This window comes from Peromyscus californicus, unplaced genomic scaffold (assembly GCF_007827085.1).
Source record: "Peromyscus californicus insignis strain IS unplaced genomic scaffold, ASM782708v3 Scaffold_22__1_contigs__length_63687245, whole genome shotgun sequence".
Lineage (NCBI taxonomy): Eukaryota > Metazoa > Chordata > Mammalia > Rodentia > Cricetidae > Peromyscus > Peromyscus californicus.
Window position 1 is genome coordinate 17,780,229 of NW_026294525.1, and position 15,560 is coordinate 17,795,788.

At 45.3% G+C, this 15,560-nt stretch overlaps 1 protein-coding gene across 6 annotated transcripts in view; it reads right to left on the reverse strand.

The window, feature by feature from the left end:
* Sash1 (SAM and SH3 domain containing 1) overlaps positions 1-15,560 on the reverse strand; it is a 175,123-nt gene that overhangs the window by 10,154 nt on the left and 149,409 nt on the right. For all 6 annotated transcript variants that reach the window (XM_052750998.1, XM_052750997.1, XM_052750999.1 and 3 more), the window contains 7 exons: positions 14,171-14,245; positions 12,623-12,766; positions 10,395-10,530; positions 9,254-9,423; positions 7,936-8,145; positions 6,902-7,052; positions 1,648-1,761 (listed from right to left, as the gene is read on the reverse strand). In XM_052750998.1, coding sequence (XP_052606958.1) covers positions 1,648-1,761; positions 6,902-7,052; positions 7,936-8,145; positions 9,254-9,423; positions 10,395-10,530; positions 12,623-12,766; positions 14,171-14,245 — 1,000 coding nt within the window. The remainder of the gene's footprint in view (positions 1-1,647; positions 1,762-6,901; positions 7,053-7,935; positions 8,146-9,253; positions 9,424-10,394; positions 10,531-12,622; positions 12,767-14,170; positions 14,246-15,560) is intronic.

Here is a 15,560-nt window from a genome sequence, read left to right on the forward strand (position 1 = left end):
AAGTTTTGGAAATATGTTTTCTTCTCATTACATCCCAAAATAAACCGTATGTATCAATGCCAGGTTCAATTCTGCTTCCTATAGAAAGAGCCCTGAGTTCCCCTGAAATCCAAGCAAGGTTCACCAGTTTATTTAATCCAGTTCTTCAACAGGCATACCTAAATTATTCTGGGCATTAACCCCTATGGCAGGGTTATCTTTCTTTCCTGACTTATCCATCCAGTACTGCTGGGGTTAATTTACCAGACTGCTTTAGCTATAGAAAACTACTAACAGAAAAGAAAAAAGCCTTCCAGACCTACCCAAGGATTTGCTGTTGGCTAAAAACGGCACAGTGCTGGGTTCCTGGATGGGTGTGCATTGCATTTTGACCAAGGCTATCATCTAAATGTTAAGCACCAGAAGACCCGCTTATCTTCCTAAATTGATAGAACATTCTGGGTAGCAGAGCTTATGGGTAAATTTCTAAGTTCCCATGATGTTCATCAGAATCGACATCAGTGTGAGGTAGGTAAGATGCCCACGGTGCCGATGCAGAGGTGGGGTTACTCTAAGAATATGGTTGGTAACTGGGAGTAAGTTCTTCATGAGACTTTGAACCCAAGCATTTATTTGCCTTATCTTAGAATTGGTTTGGGTGCCCCAAAATAACTCTCTCATACTATTTGTTTTTAAGCATGATTTACATTAAGAAACACATTTTATGTCTACCATCTAACAGGCACATATGAAGCAAAGATTATAGTAATACTACTAATGATTCTAAGCCTTACCCTGTGGAATATGTTGATTTCTACTGCATCCTAGAAAACTGTTATCCATGGGTCACTAAATTGATTTCACAACCCACTAACAAACTGCAACCTGGAGTTTAAGATGGCTTGCTTCAATAAATGTTAAGAAATAGCCTAAACTTGTTACTACTGGATGAGAATCCCAATAGCTGCTATATGCTGTGGAACCTGGGTATGTTGCCAATATAAATGTTCAATGGAGATTTAGGTCATGGCGGCCACATGACCCCTTTACTACTCTTTCTGATCTTATAATGGGAATTTGGGGAACACAACAGGAAGACACAGGGTCACCTGCTGTGCCATTTACCCTGTCTGTCTTATTCTGCTTAAGACCTTGGTTCTGCATGGAGGAGGCTTAAGAGTTTCATATTGACTGCTTTCCAACTGTTAAGAGAGAGAAGCCACAAATAAGACATGTGGCCTTCTAGTCACCCTCTCTAGGGGTAATTGCCTCTGGAATCAGGCTTTGCAGCTACAACATATAAGACATGGCTACCAGGGTATCCTTGATGGATAGTCTACCTGGTAAATTGTTTTCCTTATGGGCCTAATCATTCCCAGCAATGAGATGCTGGTGGTTACTATGTGAAGGAAAGGGCACAGGAGATGCAAAATTTAGGCTTTATGGCTGCGGGGATTTTAGACAGAGTTTATAAACTTCACGCAGCAGCCAGGAGGAATAAGCACAGATATTAACTTGAGAGCAGTAGGGGGCAGGACGAGGCCAGAAATGGAAAGATGACCAGTGGCTTCACTGGCATATAAGAATTGAGTCTTTGGAGATAGTATTGTTCCACATTTGAAACTGGAAATTGTCGGAGCGTGTTCTGGTGGTTGGAGCAAACATTACCATTTTCCAAGTTCTCGCTGCTTTCGTAGCAACCAGAGTCTCGTGGGGAACATCCACTCAGGCCTTGGCTATCCACCAGCAGCTTCTCCTGGGACCCAGACTGGTCACTGTTACCTGGAGATGAACACACAGCGTGGTGTCACAAGGAGCCCCCAAGTCAGCCAGATTTTTTTACCCTTTGCTACCGAAACCCATGTTTAAGCTTAACTACAATAAAAATGAGCTAATGCCATTGGAACACTTCTCTTTCAAGTAATGTATTCACCATGTGAAAATGAAGTTAGTAAGAGAGGCCAGGGTTGAAATATGCTGATGCCTCTGATGCCTCTCAAGCTATCCAAATAGAGGCAGACTGAAGCTGTAGGGGGGGGGGGGGTGGAGGTGGGGATACAGAGTGTGGTATTGGCAAGGAGGAGGGCACTGATGAATGACGGAGCTATCGGTGAGAAGGAGTGTGAGTGAGTGAATAAGGCTTTCATTAAAGTAGATAGGGTCAAGTGCTTTTTCAGGCACCTGGAAGATTTTGAACTTCAAGTCATTTATGTTATGGGCTCTTCAAATTTGGGAGCTGATATAAAAGTGTCAAATGAAATATTGCTTTATTAGCATTGGAGAATATTGCTGGCCTGTGGTAACAATATTGCCACCTGTTGTATCGTCTCAGCCAGAGGAAGCCTGGTGAGAGAAGAGACCCCTGCATGAAGAGGAACAGATCTTTGTCTTTCGGAGTGTTGAAGGTTTCGGTTCTTTTGACCCTTCTCGCTCTGCCTTGGGCAAGCATTTCTAGTCCCTGCATCCAGAGTGAGGAAAGTGTTCAGGAGACCCTCTGACTGGCAAATGGAACAGTCCCAGCATGAACAACCCATCCAAAAAAAGCATCATTATTTATCAATCAGAATCCAGTAAGGGTAGGGGGGAAAAATCAGGTGACAAGCTAACTATGTTGTTTTAGGAAGTCTCCCTCGAGTAATGCACATGGGAAACCATGTGAGTTTTCAATTCCCAGGCAGTATCACTCAGTGTTTTCTATAGAGGGAGCCCGGGGGAGGCAGGCCACTGAGGTTTCACACAGAGCATCTTCAGATAATTATGTGGAGAAAGTACTTGGTCACACAAAACGGAAACCAAGAGAACATTTTCTACATAAATAGCTAGTCTCAAAGACAAATGGCTTTAATTTATTTTTCTTTCTCTTTGCCTCTCACCTGCCCACAACAACTACACACACGGAGAAAAAAAGAAAGAGAAATCAATAAACCAGAACTATGACGCCTTTTCGCAGGCCATCAAGATAAATGTGTGGGGAGGCTGAGGGCTACCATGCCAGGCATGTGCCGGTGGGTTCCCAGAATTCCCTTTACACTTCCTGTTTGTGTTTCTCAAAGGGAAAACATTCTATAACAAGTATGATGCCAAAGAGGATGTCAGAACACGTTCTTAAATTATAGCCCCAAAGAGTGCTAATTATCAAACAATGATTGAAGTACATGAGCAAATACCGCACCCCCCCCCCCACACACACACACACACACCACCACCACCACCACCAGACAACCTCAAACTGGAACATTCTACAGTGATGTTCTCATCCTGTGGAAGACTGTGGATTTGGACTACCCTTTGTTCTGGTCTAGCATGCTATTTAGAAAAATGATACTTGTAAATGAGGGCTTAGAGCTGTCCTTGACTGCCCAGGAAGAGGGATCACTCATCTGTCCCCGGGTGCCAACAGTTCAGTGTACCAGAGCAACAAAACAGAGTGCTGAGTGCCACCAGAGCATCGACAAGAGAAAGCACGATCCCTGCCGCTGTTGAGAAGTGCATCCTGGGACCCATCCCGGCCTTACCAGGCACTACCGAATCCTGTTCTTACAGAAAAGGAAAGGATCTCTCCCGTGCCTGAGAACCATGGTGCAGTTTACAGTCATGTGGGGCACATATGACAAGGGGCTAGAGCACAATATTCACAAGAAGGGAAGAGGGAGGGAGGTGACTCCCTGTGTCTAGACTTCTCTCCCACACTTCCTAGCATCCATGCCAACAGAGGGAAGACTCAGGACCACGAGGAAGATGCCCATTGTCAGTCAGACAAGATCAAAAGGGCTGGAAGCTCATTTGGTCACACCCTGAAGAGACTCAGAATTCATGGTCTACAGGTCTCTCCCCTGCTCGACCTACTCACACAGGTGAGCAGACTACAAAGACACCAAGGCCCTCCAACGTCAAAAGCAATTGCACACCACTTTCTAGAGAGCAGTTTTCTGGGGAAGAAGGGGAGGACATAGGGTTCCCGGAGGAGCCCCTTCAAAGGGTTTACAGTACTTCCTACAGGGCAGACTGTTCCCTGCCACTGAATTCAGGAAGTGCTTGTGCACACATCTGTTTTATTTTTTCTGTGCTTCCTGCATACTTCAAATAACCTTTAATTAGGAGGCTTATAAAAATGAACACCTGCCTTCTTTCAGTCAGGGTCTCTCTCCGTAGCCCAGGCTAGCCTGGGACTTTCAGTAATTCTGCCCTACCTGCTTCAACAGTCACTTCCCTAGGAAGCAGCGAGCTGAGACTGCAGCTGTGAGCTACCATATCCAGCTCCAAAGGACTGTTTCTATTGGGCTGTACACCCAGCAGTGGCTAAGCAGCAAACTCTATGGCATATGTATTTTACTACAATTTTTTTTTTTCATTCAGAGGACCTAAAAGAGTATAAGGAAGAGTGAGCTGGCAATCTTCTCCAAATGGAAGGCTGACTACAGGCCACTTTTCCTCATCTCTTGGGAGACACAGGATGAGTCTGCCCTCCAAGCGATACTAGAGATGTACTTGTTAATTTTGGTGGAAGTGTGAGCTAGAACACTTCAAGACGTTCCCACGTATCTTCGGGAACCTTACTAGCTCTTGACTGCATACAAACCGAGTTTGGCAGAACGCGACTGTGTCTCTCCAAGCGACTGAGGTCCTTGGAGGGAGATTTTCTTAATTACAATGAATTTAACTGCACTGGATGGAAAGTCTTACATCACTAGGCTACATCTGGATGTGACCTCTCAACACTAATTAGAACCGCTGAGCCCCGAAGCCTTTACTTCAAGATCAATAAGAGGAGATACTGTTTTATGTATCAGAGAAACTGCAAACAATGGAAACCTATAGACCCAAAATGGAATTTAGGAAGAAACAAAGAGTCCGTCTGAGCCTTCCAAGTTAGCATCATGGTGAATAAAGATATCCTATAAAATGATTCTGTTACAAATCTTAGGATATGAGCCTAGAAATGGGTCTGAGCCAACGAGCTATGTCAAACTAGGCTCAGATCCCTGCCGATATGCAAGATTTAGCTTTGCTCTTCTGACATCTCAATGAAACAGGAAATGTAATGGATGATGTATATAAGCCAGCTGTCCTCCATGGTTGCGGAAGAGTAAATGACATATAATACAGAGCAGATGTGGTCGAGAGGAACACATGGTTCAATTTTAATTCATACTGATGGAGCAGGTCAGCCATACCAGTCTCTACACAGGCTGTTCACACACAACCTGGCTGGAGACTCCAGGGTATCTCTAGAGGGTCAAATGCTACAGAGACCTGGTCACAAGACACCACAGCAGGAAACAGGACCCTTCCCAAGTCTAGACCTGAAGGCTGCCTGTTTACCTTGTGTATTAGTTACTTTTTCTGATACTGCAACACATACTCTGATAAAGACAGAGTTTATTTGGGTTTTAGGGGGCAAAGTGTGGCTGCAGGTGCTTGCGCAGCTGGTCACGTGGCAGTCACGGTCAGCAGGCAGACAGAGATGAATGTTAATACACAGTTCACATTCTCCTCTGTTGAGTCCAGGATCTCAGCCCATGCAATGGTGACAACCCACAGCAATGGTGGGTCTTTCCCCATCAATGAAGCTCATCTACCCAATCCTGCACAGGCATGCTCCAAAGCTAATTTATTCTAGGTAATTTCCCCATGGATGTGTCCAAAGGCTTGTCTCCAAAGTGATCTCAAGCTGACATCTACTAAGGTTCAGACTTCTTTTGATAGCTTTCCTTTATGTTACTGGTGAATTTAAAGAGTGAATTTACTGACATGGTTGCTTCCTTTTCTCCTGGGTCTTAGGCATCCAGTAAATACAAATGTTCCTCAGTTTACAATAGTGTGCTTGGATAGTACTAAGCTAAAATGCACTTAATATCCCTAATCCACTGAACATCCTATTCAGCAATCTGGGACGGCGCAGAGTGTGAGCTGCATCGTGGTCTCAGAGCTGACCAGGGGTCCACAGCGCTTGCTCAACACTGACAGTGTGCAGACTGCACATTGTTCACCTATGAAAAGAACAGGATTCAAAATTCGAAGTACAGTTCCTACCAACTGTGTATTGCTCTTTCGGTATCAGAAAAGCAAGAAAATTCTGAGCCAGGGACCATTTATGATGTGTAATTCTCCCCCATCATTAACCAGGGTTTTGGGATGTCTTGCAGGGGTAGAAATCCATTAGCTACTGGTCCCCTGGAAGCAGAACATGGAAAGAAAATGCACTTGAATTCAAGAACTGGGAAGGCTACTTCCTCCATGACGAATAATTTCAAGAATTTTTTTTTTAATGTCAGACTGAAGAATAAAGGACAGGATAAGCCTGGCTTTACAGAGCAACAGCAATGGACAGCAATAAAAACTGTCAGCGCTCTGAACTCTGATCACAGGTTATAAAAATAAGCTCTTATATTTAGTTTGGGAATTCCTGCCCCACATACTCATTTCAGAGAGGCATTTCCTTCTTTAACGGAAACTGATGGGTTGACTTATTCACTAATAAGCCTATTCAGTAAGAAAAAAATCAGACCCTTAGATGGGCAAAGAGACTTGCAGGTCATTGGCCATTTTGTTATTGTTGTTGTTGTTTTGTTTTCTTACTGAGGGATGTTCACTGACCTGCTGAAGGCTGTACATTCCAACAAGAACAAGGTAGAGCCTGCTGGTCCTTGAGGAAGGCCCTGGTGCAGCATTCTTCCTGCACCACACTGACAGGCATGTCTGCCCTGTAAACTATCTTGTTATAATAGGAAATTAACCTTGGCTTTGGAAAGAACGAGATCGACTGAGTGACTCCAGGGACCCTAAGCACATGATGAGAGCTTATGTGAGGCCTGTTGGTGACAATACTAATCATAATGATGATGGTAATGTTCATCTAGCAGTGTGTGTGTGTGTGTGTGTGTGTGTGTCTGTGTGTCTGTCTGTCTGTGTATGAACTTACTGTCGTATTCCTGTAGCAGCTCCACTGCCGTTAAGAGAACTGCTCTGTGTTCTGGGTCCCTGATGTTTAACTCATCTAAGTCTTCTTCCTCCAGGAGCTTGAAAGTGTCCAGGTCTTCATAGCCATTGAACAAGAAAGTGGGCATGTGTTCCTGTAAGACAGAGCAAGAAGATCAAAGCGAGTCCATGGCCCAGCCATGTGACGCATGTCCAAAAACTAGCCTGAGACCCCTCAGACTTCTTCCCATAATAATATGTATGCTAATCGAGAGATGAGTATCATCTGTAATATATTCTGTGGCTCACAGTCTTCTGGCTTAGCAGGCAGATAGGGGTGGATGGGTTCACTCACTGATGGTTTAGGAAGATACCTAGGTATCTGCTGCATGCTGTGGTGGATCCAACTTGCTATCATTGCCATTGTGCCCTAGATAGGAACTAATTCCTTTATCACCACATGGCCCATGGTGAGGACTCCTTTTACATTTGGAGGGCTTATTAAAATCCAACTTAGGAAAACCTATGAATTTCTCAGGAGCAAGATGTTTTTGTAAGTGGAAAACCAGAATCTACCACTGGAGACATCCTCTTCTAGAAGATGCTGGGAGTTACAGCTAGGGAGGGGTAAGAAGGCCTCATGGTCCCATGGAGGTGGCTGTGAGCAGAATACTGAGAGAGAGTTTATGCTATCAGCCTCAGTAGATAGAGGTCAAGGCAACATTAGACTATTGGTAACTATTCTTATAGAATACTCATAGTATTAATGAGTCACACTTGCCAGATGACAGAGATCACTTGCCCAGTTTAAGAATAAGAACTCAGCCGGGCGGTGGTGGCGCACGCCTTTAATCCCAGCACTCGGGAGGCAGAGCCAGGCGGATCTCTGTGAGTTCGAGGCCAGCCTGGGCTACCAAGTGAGTTCCAGGAAAGGCGCAAAGCTACTCAGAGAAACCCTGTCTCGAAAAACCAAAAAAAAAAAAAAAAAAAAAAGAATAAGAACTCGTCAGTATATGACGAGAATAACAAGGGACTGACTTTCAGGTTGATCCGGTCCAGGAGATCCTCCACAGACTTGGGCTGGGGTGGTCTTCCCTTCCTCCTCCTCCGGGCAGGACGTTTGGGCTTCTCCTCTTCCTCATTGAGCACATCCACATAGATGAACTTGAACGTGCCGACTTTGTTGTTCAACAGGCCCATCCAGGTACCCATGGGTGGCTTGCTGATTATATCAATGATATCTCCTTTCTGCGGCCCAGGGAACAAAGGTCTTGCCATTAGGCACATTTCTAAGCACGAGCAATGACATAATTCAGATAAGCTGGGGAAATTCAACAAAATCGGGATCAGAAGCCCACGGGTTGAGTCAGCTTCCTCCTTAAATTTTGTGCGTGTTTGTGTGTATGGGCCATGCACGTAGGTGGGCGTGAGTGTGTGCACACGTGTATGTGGAGACCAGAGGTAAATGTCCAGTCGTTTTTTCCATTGCGTTCCCTCTTATGTTTGAGACAGGGACTCTCACTGAATCTAGATTTCATCAGTCGGCTAGACTGACTGGCCAGTGAACTCCAGGGGTTGGTCCACCTGTCTCTGTACCCACAGTACTGGTTTTGCAGGGGTGCAAAACCATACCCAGCTTTCACACAGGTGCTGGCGATACGAACTCTCATGCTTTGGGCAGCAAGCATGTTACTGACTGGGCCGCCACTCCGGCTCCACGGGTCACTGTTCCGAACGGCTGAGACAGGATTATGACGGGGAGCTTGGCAGAGGGCAGGCAGAGCGTTTCTAACCGTGCTCGATGCGACGCTGACCCCAGGTCACAACCTTCCCTGCCTCCTGCTCTGCAGGGTCAAGTGGGCGGGCCTTGGCTGTCACTCACGCTCTTAGACTGCCTACCTCAGCTCTTGGAACAGCACCCTACTCCTGAAGGAAGAGTTTGTCACCAGTCTCAAGAGGGTGTCCCCTAACCTGTGACCACGTCCTATACTAGGTCGAACTGCATCTTAGGGGCCCCCATAAACATCTCTGTGCACACACACAGCAGCTATTCCCTTCAGATAAAGGAAGCATAGAAGGAAGGGCATGAGAGTTCTAGAAGGACTCCGGGGTCAAAGGGTAGCGCCAGGGAGGAAGTGGTGGTAACCGAGAGCTAATGCACATCTTCCTCATTCTTGACCACTATCTGGTTCTATTTTATTCTCACTATAAAGGAGACCAATGGGGGTCAGGGTGGCCAAAACATGGTCGAGTCTGTATGCTAAGAGTCCCGGCACCCAATGTCAGGGAAGAAAGAAACCCTTCCCAAGAGACAAGACAGCCTGGGTTAGCTGTCCAAGACCAAGCACAAGCCTACCTTGAGCTTCAGAGAGTCTGTGTCATAAGGACTAGGGGTGAAGTCAGTGTGCACGCGGGCACGCCCACAGAAGGGACCCCGGTAGGGTGGTTCTTCATCATCTCCATCTTCTGACTTGACGCTCTCCCTGTTGCTGGTGGAGGAATCAGTGGTGCTCACCGTCTGGCCACCTGCGCAGGGAGGACAGGAAGAAGAAGGATAAGCACAGCCTTCCCAAGTGGGAAAGATGAAAGGTACCAGTAGTACTGTGTATCAGAAAAGGCCCGGGATGGGAAGCTGTGAGTCACAGCATTTTACCAGTAGTACTTATTGTGTGTTAGAAAAGGCCCGGGATGGGAAGCTGTGAGCCACAGCATTTTACCAATAGTACTGTATGTTAGAAAAGGCCTGGGATGGGAAGCTGTGATCCATAGCATTTTACCAACAGTACTGTGTGTTAGAAAAGGCCTGGGATGGGAAGCTGTGAGCCACAGCATCATGACAGGACCACCGCTGGGCTGATGCGTGAGTCTTTCGACTGTCATCCTAATCCAGTTCGTAAGGTGACCGGGGTCTCGCAGCACCTTATCCTCATGGCAGGCATCCTTGGGACACTCAGGCGCAGCAGAGGATGATGCTGCAGGGCCAGGCTCTGGCCTTCGCCCACAGCACTTAGTACCTCCTTTGCACAGTCCACCATGTCTCCCGTGTATTACAGAGGAGGAAACAAACCCAGAGGTCAGGTACCTTGCCTGAGAGAGAGAGAACTTAAAGTTCTCCATTCACACTCCATCTCTTCCTCCTCACTGTTCAGTTAACACCAGCCATCCTTGGTCCTGGGATGGCTTAGCCATATTTACCAACAGGGACATTTGGAATTCTTTCCCTTGCTCAGACTCCTGTATTTTATTGGTCATCTTCATGCACTTTGACCCTTGGCTTCTTCTCTAGAAGATCCTTCCTCAGGGATGCATTTTCCACCTTCGCCAATCAAAACTTAAACACCCCCCTTCTGCACCATGGCTGGACAAATATGTAATAGCACCCTAAGGGGAGATACTCAGCCTTGCTCATCTTTAACTTGCCTTAACTTGAGGCCCAAAAATGAATGTCTGGCTGTAACTCCAAAGGGCAATCATGAACCATTGCAAGCAATACTCACTCATTGAGCTCTGGCCGCTCAGAGAACTCCGAAGACTTTCTACAGAACCCCCGGCTTTGAGCTTGGGCTTGTCCACGTGTTCAGGGTCAGGCTTTACCGAGGCAGGAGAGCTGGGCATTCCATCAAGCCCCGAGTCCTGAAAGAGTCCCAGTAGAACTGAGTTTCCCGAGTAGAAAGGTGACATTTTATAATCCTAATTTGGTCCTCAACTTCATCAGCCAAACTGATGGTCATGTCCACACTTGAACCTATGTACAATACTCTCCCTTAAAGCCTATATCCTTTTTTTTTTTTTACATTTAAGTCTGTAGCCTGTAGGACTGTTTATTAATCACTCCAAAGTTGTTTTTCAATATCAAACAGATATTCTTAAAATTCCTAGGAAAAACCCCATCTACCATCTATTAAAAACAGCTAAAGGTTTAGCAACTCAGTATACTCAGTGGCCCAGGAACAAGCTGGGTCTCAAATGCAGGGCAAATTCAAGCTACTCTTAATATTGAGAAGTACAATCAGAGGGCAGTTAATTAACTTTAATGGGAAAATATTTACATGAAGAAAAAGTGTATTTCTTAGAAACAACTTGACCAGGTTGTTTCTATTCATATAACATTGCTGAAGTAGTGACAGGCTGAAGAAGATGCTGGCGTTTGGCCACCAGGGGGCAGCAGCTGAGCAAAAATGCCTGCTGTCCCAGCGGGCTTTATTGGCTGGCTGGAGAAGCATCCCTTACCGCATTTCAAGCAGGTTATTTTAACAGGCTGCAAAGTGAGTACCTTGAAGGCGTCAGAGAAGGAGGTTTTGAAATCAAAGGTCAAAACTATCTCAAAGTTCAGACCTCCGGCGGGCGTTCTTCCTTCCACACGTGCAATTAAGACAGAACTGGACATGTTTATAACGATGAAATTTTTTTCTATAGAACCAGGGGTGAGACATCCCTTTTGTGATCTCCTACTGACGACATATGGTGTCAGTCAGAGAGACAGCCTTCTACTCCCACCCCAAATAAAAACCTGCCTGACTACTGCAATCTAGTAGCCAGAAAGTATTTTGTAGAATTCCGCTTCAGACCTGCTACATACTTTAGAACAATATATCCTACATCTAAAAAGTCAGCTAAGGACACACACACACACACACACACACACACACACACACACACACACACACACACAAATTTATTTTTGGTGCATGAGTGTTTGCATTATGTATAAGTATGTATGCATTCCACATGGGTACCTAGTACCAGCAGGGACCAGAAGAGGGCACTGGACTCCCTGGAACTGGAGTTACAGACTGTTGTGAGCCATCATGTGGGTGCTGGGAACCATACCCAGGTCCTTTGTAAGAGCAGCAATGACTCTTAACCACTGAGCCATCTCTCTAACTCCAAAGGGTGCTTTTGAAGGAGGTGTCTAGTGGTCGATAATTAATAACAAGGGTGTTTTAGAAAAGAACACCCCCCACCACCACCACACACACACACATACACCCCTTGTGCTTAAATGTATTCACTAGGTTTATTCTAGTGTGCTGACTGGACTAAGAATCGTTTTATGTGGCCTTGTCTCCTTTTGTCTGAAATGGTAGGCCTGCTGTGAGGGTTTCATCCTAATAAACTCGATAGGGTTTAGAATCACCATGGAAACGAAGCTCCAGGCATGTCTGTGATGGGTTTTCTAGATTACATTAGTTGAGGTGGGAAGACCCACCCTGAATGTGGGTGGTATCATTGCTTGGGCTGGGGTCCTGGACTGCACGGAAAGGAGAGAGGGACCTGAGCAGCAGGGTTCTTCTCTCTGTCTACCTCCTGCCAGTGGCTACAATGTGACCAGGTGACTCAAGTCACCACTTGCCTGCCGTGATGTACTGTATCTTGAAACTGTGAGCTGAAATAAAGTCCCCTCTCTTCCTTCCTTACGTTGCTTTGGTCATGTGTTTTGATGCAACCACCAGAGAAGTCACTAACACACAGGGCCTGTGTTTTGTAGTCCCAGATCTAAGAACAGTGTCTGGAAAGCCCTAACTGCGTAACCAAAGTTTCTGTAGAAAATGCCTGCTTTTTCTATACAAATACAGCCTGATCAAGTAGCTGGTTAATGCCAAGGAACACACATACACATACACACACACACACACACACACACACACACATTCATAGCACCATTCAGTAGCCCAAGTGGACCATCCTCAGCAGGAACCGGGGTCACAGCAAGATGGCTACCTACCTGCTCAGAGACAGGGCTGCTGTATTTCTTAGACATCCTCTTCCTCATTGTCTCTTTCACTGATTTCACCTTTTTCCCAAGAGAGATGCGGGAGGCGGTTGGCGATTTGATTACCTCTTTGTACACAAAATCTCCCTCTTTACCCTGCAAAACAGAGGGTAAATACCATTAGTCCTGGGAGATAAAGGCTAGAAACCGGTTCCATTACTCAAACCATTAACGTCCTAGACCTCAGAAAAAATATTAGCATTCCCCAGGATCTTCACATTTTTCTTCGGTTAACTTAAGGCTGTTATTTATCTTTGCGATTAGAAATTAAAACCTACTGAGAGGTTATTTTGTTTGCCTGTTTATACTGGGGCTTCAGGCACTTTTTATTTTATTTAATCTTAGTGCATGCTTCTCCAGTTATTTTTTTTTTCCCTACCATTTAAAAACACTTGAGGGGACTGCATTTCATTAGTGCAGAGAGATTTAGGAAGCAATGTTCAGGTAACCCCAGCAGCAGGGAAGAAGGGAGAGGCTCTAGTACTGACTCCCCCGAGGGCAGAAGGTGGGTACGAGGATGCACCAGACTACACGTGGAACACTCAGTGTGGCCAACTCCTAAGAGCATAATTTCCTTCCCTGAACAAGCTAGACTGTGGCCATCTCTCATTTTATTTTGCATTAAAAGACAAACCTTTGGAAGAAAGGATGGGGGCGGGGAGACTTCTGTGTTTTTAGAGATTGACAACAAAATTATTGGCTTATGAATCAATAAAATTTGATGCTCAAATAAAACAGCTTAAATCTTGCAGGAAATTTTGTGACACTTCATATCTCACAGATGTGTATTTTAGCTGACATAAGATCATAATAACCACAGAGCATGAAATCTTCATTTTATAGTTTCAAGGCAAAATACTTAAGGGGCCAGCAAAACCAAGTAAAACTTACCTACTCCTTTGGGGCCGGGATTTTAGGGAACTTTAACATAGTGACCTGGCCCCTGAAAATGACCCAAACGCATATCTGAGGAGACATTAACCTTGGCAATCGAGGCCCTGGTTTGCTTTGACATTAAGAAAACTGGGCTCATCTCAGGACACCTCACATGAGAAATACCCAAACTTAACAATCGGCCTTGGAGAGTCACGCACTGATCCCACACCCTTGGAGGGTCTTGCACGGATACCCACATCGCAGGGCTCCATCAGATCAGAGCCCTTGTGTGCAACTGAAACTAGCGTGAAGGGAAAGCTCAGAGGCATGGATGACTAAGGCCAATGGAGCCAAACTCATCTGTGTGTGTTACTTAAAGAACACTGGAGAAGAGGCACTAAGAACAGTGATGTTCTGAGGAGATAAGAGACCCAGGTGGCCATCGTCCGTTCCACGTGGGACAGTAGGACAGCTTCGAGATGGGGGTAACAGAGTTTCTTTGCAAATATGGTTTGGAACCACTGAGCAGAGCTGGAATCAACTCTCCGAGACACTAAAAAGGGAACTGTTGGCAGTCAGGTCATTGCAGTCTACACCGACTGCTTTTCTTCCTGGTCCACTCACCAGAGGGTCCGAATTATTACTGCCCACATGCAGAGAACGATTTGTCAGGTCGAATCCACCAAAGCTGCAAGTTCTCTGTGGAACAAGAGAGGGTGGGGTGGAAATGACCCAGTTATCCTCACGTCACAGTCCACAGTCAACCCCACACATGACCCCTGTGCCGAGCACCTCCGAGCCCACAAATACACGTACGGAATGGGAGCAGGACACGAGACGTGATGAGGGAAAAACATATGATTCGTGTCAGAGGAGACCTTCCTGATTTGGTGTTCTCACAGGTCACTGGGGGATCTGAAATTCACTTAACATGCAAAAACAATGACTCTTGAGAATTAAAAAAAAAACCTTCATAAACTCAGTGCAGGAAGAGACTCCCTCACCGCTCCGTGGTTCTTGGGAGTCCTGTGCTCTGCCAGGGAAAGCACGCTTTTCTGAACGACTCCTGGCATTTACTTTTAAACCCTCAAGGAGGGAAAAGAAGGTATGTTTATCATCATCCAGTCAGGCCAACAGGGTTAGTCACTTACGGCCCCCCTCCCCCATCCTGGCCAAAAATGATGATAAATTTCCCATCTAACTCTCAACTGAGTTAATTATAACCTTTTTTCTCACAGTGGATGACACCACATTGACTGGGTGGTGGTGGGCTGATTAAGTGTCTGTCACTGACACTTTAATTTTTAATTTTTCAGAAGGAAAAATGCTTTTGCAAAAAAAAAATGGATGAAAAGTTTTTTTAATTTTTCAGAAGGAAAAATGCTTTTGCAAAAAAAAAATGGATGAAAAGTTTATTGTACTTTTTAGATGGTTTCAAATTTTGTAGAACTACTTATATTTCCACGATTTTCTGTTTCCAGAAACTTGCATCCAATTTCTCTTGCTTTTCTAACAACAACAACAACAACAAAATCATCCGATGCCCATGCCTGTCTCCTCTTGCCAAGGCACATTAATTTTTGTTGCAGGCAATGTTTTAAAAGCAGTTGGTGAGAAACCGTGAATAGCAGATTTGTGCTTTACTGTTTTGTGTTACCTGCTGCTCAGAGACCATGCTAGCCACAGAACGGAAGGGAAGGACAGAAAAGCAGAATGCAGACTACGAACACTGCTTCTTTTAATCAGATATATTTTAGAGATGTTAATGTACTACATCGAGATAGGAGACTCAGTCTGGGAGGAAAATGATTAGGCTTTTAACATTGCACATAGATCCAACTTCTGAGTCTGCTTCTTGCTGGCTGTGTGAGCACAGCTCAGGTACTAAAACTCTCTGAGGTTAGGATTCTGAGTTGATACTCTCTACATCATATACCTGAAGACACACACACACACACACACACACACACACACACACACACACACACACACACACACACTGCTCATTCTCTAC